The 10204-nt window shown below is 38.0% G+C and overlaps 1 protein-coding gene across 1 annotated transcript; it reads left to right on the top strand.

The window, feature by feature from the left end:
• The first annotated feature begins 609 nt into the window (after window positions 1–609).
• Window positions 610–8859, top strand: LOC149000475 (C5orf35). Its single transcript, XM_089140518.1, has 5 exons — window positions 610–755; window positions 2013–2107; window positions 3020–3294; window positions 6962–7820; window positions 7939–8859. Exons 1-4 carry the CDS (start codon window positions 726–728, stop codon window positions 7774–7776), a joined length of 1215 nt encoding a protein of 404 aa, XP_088996644.1. The 5' UTR covers window positions 610–725; the 3' UTR covers window positions 7777–7820; window positions 7939–8859.
• The last annotated feature ends 1345 nt before the right edge of the window (window positions 8860–10204 follow it).

Below are 10204 nucleotides of genomic sequence, written 5' to 3' on the forward strand. Positions count from 1 at the left end.
TATAGACCAAACCTTAGGGGGTCCAAATGAAATTACCCATAAATCCCATAAATTTAAGTTCAAACAACATGTGTAGTGATTTAGGAGAAAAGAAATGAATCTTTGTGTGCTTGTTGTAATTATTGAAATTTACACCAAAAAACAAAACAATAATGATATTTGCTATAACGTGATCACTGTCGTGACATCCTAAGTATTCGGGTAGGGCATGCATCCATCCAACTGCTCTACTAGATGGACAACACGTGGCTTGCCCATGGTTGCTTGGTACCATCCATAGTGCATCTAGTGGGCTATTGGATGGATAAATGTTTTGCTTTGATGTAGGGGATCTAGACTCAGTGAAATTTATATGCTAGGATTTTAATGGTGTTAAAAAATAGTGTATTGAACATCGAAGGGTTGCTCAGCCCATAATGACTGGCACCTCTTAGTAGGAGGCCACCTCTTTAGGGTATATCTAATAGTTCCAATTTCCAATCCCTATTTAAAGCTATCGATTAAAAAAAAAAAAAAAAAAGACAGAAGGTGCATTGACAATTTTGCCCTTTCATTTTCACTAGATCGACCGGAGAAAGCAGCGCCAATGCCCATCGATGTTATAGCCGCTCATCGCAGCTCAGCAGGAACATCTAGGAATAAGCCCTGCACGTAGAGGACCCAACTAGCTCTTCTAGATCGCCGTTGAAGCCGGAGAGTGTTGTGTTCCGAATCAGCGGAGTTCAATGGCGTTTCTGTTTCAGAAATTCCAAGAGGTAATTCTCCATAACTTTACAGCATTATTTGGTCACTACCTTCTCTATTAGCATTCGATCTTCCAGAGCCTTTGGTTGATCATTTCTCTATTCTAGCATCTTAACTTTAGCACCTTTAGTGAAACGTAGTTGATGGGTTCTTGCTATGAGCTTGGTTTTGGGTCTAGATTGAGGGTATCCTCACTAACTCGAACTCCACCGAAAACAGCACTATATATCTGGTGTAAATCAGATGTTCCCCAAGGAAATTAGTGATTAAAGATGACAATTGATGTAGTTTTCTTGGGACGGCAAACGTTAAAATCAATAACTTTTGTAGGGTTTGCTTTTGAATGGCAAGTGTTAAGTCACTTGGCTCTATTCATGACCAAGCCTGTGTTATTACCTGTGGCTGTATTACTATGGTTTTGACTGGATCAGAGGCCGAGCCTTGTAGACTGCCATTTGTTCGACTTTTTCCCAGAGTGGAAATTGAAGTACCTCTTCTTGTTTCTTTGGTGGTTCGAGTGGCATCTGTTCTAGATGAAAAAAAAACATGTTTTTGTATATTAGAATGCTTAATGAGGTTGCCGTTGTATTGATGTCAATGTTGAATTGGTGAAAGAAGCTTTTAGAGGGCATTATTGGGTAATCTAGATAACAATGATGGAAGTATTGAAGTTGCTGGTCCTCATTGTGGGAGGATTTACGATGATAGGGCTGTTCAGTTTTAAATTGGCAGTCTTCTATCTTCATTTGGTCTGTGTGTACCATCTGATTGGATTTTTTAACCTTCTGTTGCTTTTACTTTTGAAACTTCTCTGTTCCCAGTGGCTAGTCCATTAGATACTTTGCTTATTCTGTTGTGGATTTGGATGCACTTGGTCTGTATTGCTTTTTGTGTTTGTCATTTTTGACCAGACATGTCCTGAGATTCAAAATTCTTTATGAATAGTTGGTCAAAGTGTCCCTAATCATTTTTCCTGGGAATAACACATGGTTTTAGCTGTTCTCATGACCTAGTTCACTTACTCGTGCTACATGTGCCTTATGCTAAACTGAATGGTTATCTAGAGGATGCCTTACCCTATAAATAATTTGAGCAATGATCCTGGCTGACAAATGATGAATGCCTATAACCTCCCTGATGGATTATTCTTTGAAGAAATTACTCCTGGATGAAATTAATAAACTTGTATCCAAGGCCCTTCCATGGAAACTGTAATTTGAGATGATAGCATGCAAATTCATCTAATTATTTGAGCTTCATATGTCCAGGCTGTGAAAACTCTTGCTAAGAGTTCCACGTTTGCTAGAGATCCAAGACACCTTCAATTTGAAGCAGATATGAACCGTATCTTCCTTTATACCAGGTTGGTTGAATTTCTTGGATGAATTGATTTGGACCCATGTGCTGCTCATTTGGGATGCTTTACCTAAAATATTTTATTTTCTTCCATTCCCCAAAAAAGAAAAAAAATCTGCTTAGAAATTCTAGATTGTTTTGTTGTTTAATATCAGATTTATTGATTATTAAAGCATGAATAGCATCTATGGTCCCCATCTTCATGGGAAACTTTCTACCTTTGGTGGAGAGGATGAGGTGACCCCGCTCAGATGAATTTTTTTCCCCTAAATAACTTTACTATTGAGAACTTTCTTCCATGGCTTTGATAGTGAATTTTGGAAGCTCATAGATGCCACACCAGTAGATGTAAGAGGATTGAACGAGGTGCATTTCAATAATATAATGGTTGGTATGTGTAGATTTTGACAATTATGAACATTTAAAGTGGCATTGAGAAGCTAGAGGTTAAGACTGTAGAAGCATATTCATTGTTTGTGGGCCGGCCTCTTGCCTGTTAAATTTTGGTGACTTTTTTCCTTTTAGGATTCCTTTACTGGTATCTGCTTGGGAGTTTCCTGTGTTGGAACTTGGAAGCTCCACCTTGTGACCTACCATTTGTTCTAGGTGCTCAAAGAGACAAAAAGGGTAAACTATCCTGAAGGCAATCTATAAGGCTTGTGATAGTTGTCAGAGGAATCCCCCCCCCCCCCTCACTTTCTTCTTTTCTTTTAACCCCCTTTTTGACTTTTTAGCTGCACATAAAATTTTCAGATATTTGCACATGTTCAAATACTCAATTCATAGACGCTAATTTTCTTTGTAATTCCTTGCTGATCAAACTTTTCAGCTATCTGCTTTTTGCTTCTTGAAAAATTTGAGTTTTTATTGCATAGTTATGTCAACCTCATTGATTATCATACTTGATTTTAATTCTCAGTTATAATCGCCTTGGGAAGGATGCTGAAGAAGCAGATGTGGAAGAGATAATTGACATGGCAACAAAAGCTTCATTGGCTGATCAGCAGAAGCAAATACATGAAAACATTCATACTCAAGTCAAAAGCTTCTGTACATCAATGGATGATATTCTTCTTCCTAATTTTGATAGGACATTGGAGGCTCATAATTTGCCCCCAGAAAGATGTACTGCTCCTTTCCGCAGTGGCCTTAGTCTTGCCATTGGCCGGAGTGAAGCATCTAATAACCACAATCGTGAGTGTTTCTTGCATACGTGTTGTAGGGAATATTTGATGGAGAGTTCATAATGTTTTTTTTTTTATCCTTTAAATTGAATCCATGAATGTTCCCAACTAAGGATGTCTCTTAGGTGAGAACTTAGCTTAGCCAGGTAGATGAACATAACCATCTGATAATGAACTTTTCTCTGGACATTGTTACATATTTTTTCTTGCTGCTTAAAAGCCTTGGTGCATGCTAGAGTTTGTGTTTCTTTTTTCTTTTTTTAAAAAAAACCAACCTAGTTTCATGTAAATGTTTGGCTGTACAAATATTGAAGATAAGAAACCACTAATACCGAGAGAGTGTAAATTATGTATGTCAAAGCATGCTGCTATTCAAGTTGGTTACCACTCACATGAACAGTCCCATTTTTTACTGTTTGTGCAGAAGTAGTATAGGTTCATATGGACAGCTTGTGTGGGAGGTATTTTAGAGATAGTTATTCATGTACATGGCAATAGTTTCCAGAAGATATAGTGGGTCCCTATTGGAGAAATCAAGTTGAGGAGGATCAGATTTCTTTGCTGTCATTTTAAGGTTGTCAAGGTGGCACCTAAGCATTGACGTGCCTTGCCTTAATCAGCTAGCGCCTCAGCAGCGATGTTGTAGTTATCTAATTTCTGTTGACAGATCTAAGTTGATTTTTTTCTATTGTAATGACAATCGTCCCTAGTTGGTTGGGATCTTGTAGTGTTTCAATAACTATTAGCTACTCTAGTGATTAATCACATTGCTACTAAATATGATGTATACTTGCTAAGTTCATGATGTGCTGGTATCTCAGCACTAACCATTAGTTTGGGTCAAGAGTTTTAGGTATTCATTGCCTCTAATAGATCTTGATTGAAAGATAAGGCCCATCCTATACTGTATTTACTGCTTCTGAAGTTGATTATTCTCTGCTGGTAATTGAGATCCTATTCTGGGGTTGAGTCACTTGTGACTTGGCCTCATATTATTGTGTATTGGAGCCTTTCACCTCCTTGGGTTGATATTTATAAAAGGAAGATAAAGCCAGAAGTTCCTAACTTTGCTGGACGGATACATCCATACCTATTCCTTCATTGGTTAGATTCTTAGGAAGAATATTTTGATTGGTACAACCCAACCAAGGAGCAGAACTGTATATGTTTACTTGTAAGTGAGTGCTCATGCTAGAAAATGCTGGAGATAACATGAAGAAAAGCTCAAAGTTTGAAGAGATAAACCTAGGACGAGGGAAGCGATGAGGCACTATTTGGAGAATAGCTATCAGAAAGCTCTCCCTTCAACAAGATTACCACCAAAATGTGTTTATGATCAAGGGAGAAGTTGAAACATTTATTAAACTGCATGACCACTTTTGAGCAGAAGTTAAAGCAAACTTGGGCCCTTCTACTCTCCACCTAGATGCTACCATGGCCACCATTGAAGTTATGAAAGATGGGGCTACCACCAAAGAGGTCTATGGCAAAGGCATCAATGTAGACAGACTAAACCAATGGTGCATGAGTTAGCAATTGAGAACACTAGAAACAGATTATGTTGTCCTCAAAGAGATGAAGTATGTATCTGAAATCTTTGAAGAGCAAGCTCTCAATTGAGGACTCCATCGATATGGCATCCATAATATTGACTCAGAGGTTGATTACATATAGCCCATCATGCCATCTAGATTCTTTGAAGATCTACTATTTTGTCTGAAACTAAATGTGCATCACACCAGTTTCATTCCTAAATTCTATAAAACTCAATGTCAAGTTTCTTTCAAATGGGGGGGGGGGGGGGATAGTTGATGAATGTTGAAGCATGATACAGTTCAAACTAGTCACTGTTCACATGGATGGTACCACAAGTTACTGTTCACTTGGATGGTGGTGTGAATCCTGTGCCCATATGGACAGCTTGCAAAGGTACTTCATAAATAGTTACTCCCTTGTATTGGGATGATTTCTAAAATATCTTTTGGGCCCCAGTAGAGATCAACTGGAGGAGGATCAGATTTTATTGTTATTATCTAATTTCCTTTCAGTTTTAGAATTCTTTCATTGTCATGAGTTATGACATTAGTTGGTTAGGATCTTTTAATGTTGCAATGTTGTTATTAGATACTTCCATGATTATATAATTACTAGGATCAGAATTACTTCTTCAAGACTTCTATTATGTTGTCTTCTCCTTTTTAGTGGTGGCTACAACCAGCTTGTATATAATGAACCTTTTGAGACCTTCCACACAAAGTTCACCCACCCAAAAAAGAAGAAAGGGTCTTTGCAGCCATTTTGTTTTGGTAGGCAGTGTGAGCTGGAAGACCTTTATGTGATTAGGGAAGGGTTGAAGGCTTGATCCACCCTATCCCCTTTTCTATATCATTTTCTTGCTCATTGGTGGTTCCATATTCTTGCATTACTGTTCTGAGATTATTTGCGTACGTGTCAATTGAAGCCCTGTTCTAGCAAGTGGTTTTTAGAAATAATAAAGTAGCAGAATGGTGATTTTGCGGAAGGAAAGGGAGAGAAATCAACCATTTTGCATCATTCGCCCCTAAGAAAGAATGCTATGCCATAGCTGACTGATAATCAAGGTACACTCTGCTGAAGAGATTATTGCTTTAATCTCCTACCCATCTCCAAAGAGATTATCGCTATTTATAGTGATTTTCATGTTTAGCAAAATAGAGAAAGCCCTCATCCTAGGAAGTACCAAAAAAGCCACCTAAAGCACCATAAGCTGTGTAGTGTTTCAAATCAAAGATCCCAACGAGCTCTTTGGGGTTACAGCTGAAGATGTTGATGCATGCACCTTTCGGTTGTTTAGAGTCTTTAGACACATTTTGAAGGTGAAACTGCCGCTGAACTTTCTGAATTAACTCTAAAAATCAGGCTTCAGCAAATTTTAATAATAGTGAGAAGGCCAGGGTCTTCTGTCTTTTTTTTTTTTTTTTGGGGGGGGGGGGGTGGTAGTGGGCAGTGAATTAGTGATACCAAATTCTTTTGAGCCTAGAGTAGTTTGTAACCTGCTCATATTCACAGGTCGGCAAGCGATATACTACTTGTTATTGCTTATTCTTCTTTTTCACCTCTTCTAATTTATTTGACTTTTTGGTTTTTATAACAAATTTTTGGGGCTCATAACTGGATCAGCAATCGCTAGAAGTCCCTTTTTCTGGAGCTACATTCTTTCTTCTTGTTAATCCTTGAACCCCAAAACTATTCCCGTCACCATATATGCATACTTTCTAAACCTACATATCCAATGGCCTGCTGTTCACCTTGTTCCTTTCAACTAAATATAGAATCTCACTTAAGACTTGAACAGCATCACATGAGATTGAGGACCTCTTCTTCATATTCTCTGAAGCATCCAGAACAATCATAGATTCCTTGTTTTTCTAATAGAATTCTTGAATCTCCAGAACTGCATTATGTGAAGCATGGTTAAACTAATGATGGGATAGGTTAAAAAACTTGAAACAAACAAAGCAAGGGACCCCTATAATTTAAATGAACCAGTGAAAATTGATTTCAAATTGAGACTCAATGCCAGAGCAACACTTTGTCTGGATGCTACATCTTTTCCAATGTGTTGGCTGAGATACGACAACTATTTAGCATTGGAAAATTTGTTCTTGGAATCTGAGTTATCTCATTTTTCAGCGCAGGTGTGCCTGATACGAAGCCTCTTTCTTTTGCTGATGTCTCCTGTAGTTTGAAAGATCACTTGGGTTACACTCTAGAGCTCAAGAAATCTCAAATTGACCACAAAGAAGCTGGCCAAGGATTATTCTTAAATGGTGAAGCCACTGTTGGTGCTGTAGTGGCTTTTTACCCTGGTGTACTCTACTCTCCAGCTTATTACCGTTTTATTCCTGGATATCCAAAGGTTGATGCACATAACTCATATTTGATGAAAAGGTATGATGAGATTGTGATAAATGCCCAACCTTGGGGTACAGGTGGTGAATGCCGTGAAGAATGGAATGGATTAGGTATGTATGAAAGCAGGTCTGATATGGGGGAGGATACAGTTAAAGGTTCAGACCGCATCTGGAAACTACTTAGCAAGCCTTTGAAAGGTGGACAGGGGGGAATTGGTAGTGAAGTATTAGAGCGGCGGAACCCCTTAGCATTGGGCCACTTTGCTAACCATCCAGCGAAGGGTATAGCCCCTAACGTCGTGGTCTGCCCATATGATTTCCCAGTTACTGAGACGGCCATGAGAGTTTATATTCCCAATATTTCATTTGGTAAGGATGAGCAGGTGAAAATGAAGAGGTTGGGTAGCTTTTGGTTTAAATATGGGCCCTCAGAGAACAGTGATTCAAATGTTCCTACTGTGAAGACTCTTGTTCTGGTGGCAACTAGGACACTCTGTGACGAAGAGATACTCTTGAACTATCGATTGAGCAACAACAAGCGGCGGCCAGCATGGTATACCCCTGTGGATGAGGAGGAAGACCGGAGGAGATGGAGCTAGATGCTGCTGCAGGCATTGATTCATCCAAAAATTGCTATTTAATGGTTAGTTGCAATGCTCTTTTGCGCATATTCAGCTGTTGCCTCGTGCTTCTACTATAATTTATTCCCCTTTACCTGCTAAGCTTATCTTGGTTTCTCTCTTTTTTCTTCCATCCTTTAGGATACAAGTTCTGTTTGAAGGAATTTTGACAAGCAAAGAATCATCTGTGTGGGAGCTCAGACGGCTCCTTATATTGGTGATGCCATGCATGATGACTTTAATTTGAATCTCTTATGCAATGTTGTGAATGGAAACTGTCTTTTTAATGCAACATTCTGCTCGAGTTAGACAGCGAAGATGCAAAGATGCGAACGCATTCTTGCAGAGAAAAGGCATGTTCCGAGGTGTGAAGAGAGTTCCAGATTTCTCTGAAAGATTTTGAATAAGACCTTTCTACTTTTAATTTATTCCTTATTGAGTGATAACTCACCCACTAAGTTGAATTCTATGTTTCACATATGAAGGATCAATGCAAGTGGAACTTTTAAGGTGATGAAATGTGGGTTGTATAAGAGAAATCTTAGGCATAGAAGCTGTGCAACAAAGCAATTAATTCCTTTGTCCATCCATTTATTAACAAATATTTGGTGGTTCAGAACATCTTTCATAGAAAATTATGAGAAAAAATCACCAATTTTCAGGAATCAATGTTGTATTATCATCAAAATCAGTGGTTCCTATCAAACTTGATTGGTCGATTGGAGCAAACCAAGGTAATTGAAAAAGATCCCTAAATCCCTGGCAAAAAAAACCCAAGAAATGACTCCAGGAGGCCTCAAGAAACTGAGGTTCCATTTGGAAAATTTAATGAGAATTGGAGGTAATTTTCAAATTTAGGGAGGAGACTGTAAACTGCATAAACTTCTTATCATATTTATCACCACTACTTTGATGTCATTTCCTTCACATAATTCCAGTAAGAACATGCCTGAGAGTTGCTAGTTTGATAAAACTGTTGCCAAATAGACTCATTAGAGACCAGATTGAGGCAATACTGTTTCCCTTCCTGTTTTTAATACATACATCACCAAAAAGATCATATATGAAACAATGATAGATAAAGATTGAAAGAAAAACCATCAACGAAGACTCCGTCCAAGAATCCAAATTTTCCGGCACCGTCCAAGAATCCAAATGCTCAGGCACTTGAAACTGCTAATCGTCACTTTCGGGGAGGTCCCATTTCAATTTCATCATGACCAGGAAAAAGAAAAGAAAAGAAAAGAAGAAAAATAGGGGAAAATGAAACATTACTTCTCACCTAATATAGAAAGGATTGAGACCTACCCAGCTTTAGTAGACTTAATACCATCACAGGGGCTCAAATGATGGACATGAAGAACTAATGGGAGGTTTGGTATCTCAAATTTAACATGAACATAGAGAATTAGAGCTAGATTTAATCGACAAAATGAGTAAATGTAAGATGCAACTTATGGGTGTTGAAAAGTACTTGGATGGGATTTTGATCTTCATGTTTATGCAAGAAAATATTCAATTCATGTCAGATGGAGTAATTAATTCTTTTACTAACAGAAGGAAAATATATTAGTTAGCTCTTTAAATTTGAAAAGGAGATCCTACAATGAACTAACCAAAGGAATTCAGTGCAAAGCCCAGTAAATACTAACAAACCAAACTAGTTCAGAAAAAAAAAGCACTCGGAAAAGACATTCTACGAATGATTCATCTGTCAGTCAAATGATAAAAATTATAGGTCTCACAGTTGGAAAACCTGATTGATATATATTTTGTAAGCAACCCAAACTAACAACATTTTCAAAGAAAAATCTCTGATTTAGGATGTATTCAGTTAGCAGATAAAAACCCTAAACTTGTCTCTAAACAGAAATTCAAGAGAAAAAATGCAGCAAAGATGTCGCCCCTCGGACCAACATAACAAGCAACAAACCACAGTTCTTTATGGAACACCAATTCCTTGAATGCACCCTCTTATTTACAATGCACTTCTTTCTCATGTAACTGCAAACAGCACTTGCAGCTTCGCATGCTCAGACTTGGAAATTAGTGAACTGAACAGTCAAAACACCTGCAAGGTAAGGAGATGCACAATTTCTAGTATACCATATAACATCACAGTTTTACGATCTCAAAATTGGCTGGGTAATTTTTTCCACCAAGTAAAACAGATTGCCGGAAGTAGAAAAGGGAAAGTTCAGTAGCAAGCTTTTGGATATAAACAGTGTAACAGATCAAGCTATGCTAGATGACACAGAGCTCTAAATGGACATATTTCAGATAAAAATGTCCAATCAAACCACAGTATATCTGAATCTGATAAGCAAGCATCTGAATAAAGCCAGTGTAAGACACCAAGCTATGTTAAATGATACAGAACTGTAAATGAACTGAATTCGAATAAAAA

This window comes from Hakea prostrata, chromosome 11 (assembly GCF_041222555.1).
Source record: "Hakea prostrata isolate BN-2017 chromosome 11, UWA_Hpros_2, whole genome shotgun sequence".
NCBI classification, from domain to species: domain Eukaryota; kingdom Viridiplantae; phylum Streptophyta; class Magnoliopsida; order Proteales; family Proteaceae; genus Hakea; species Hakea prostrata.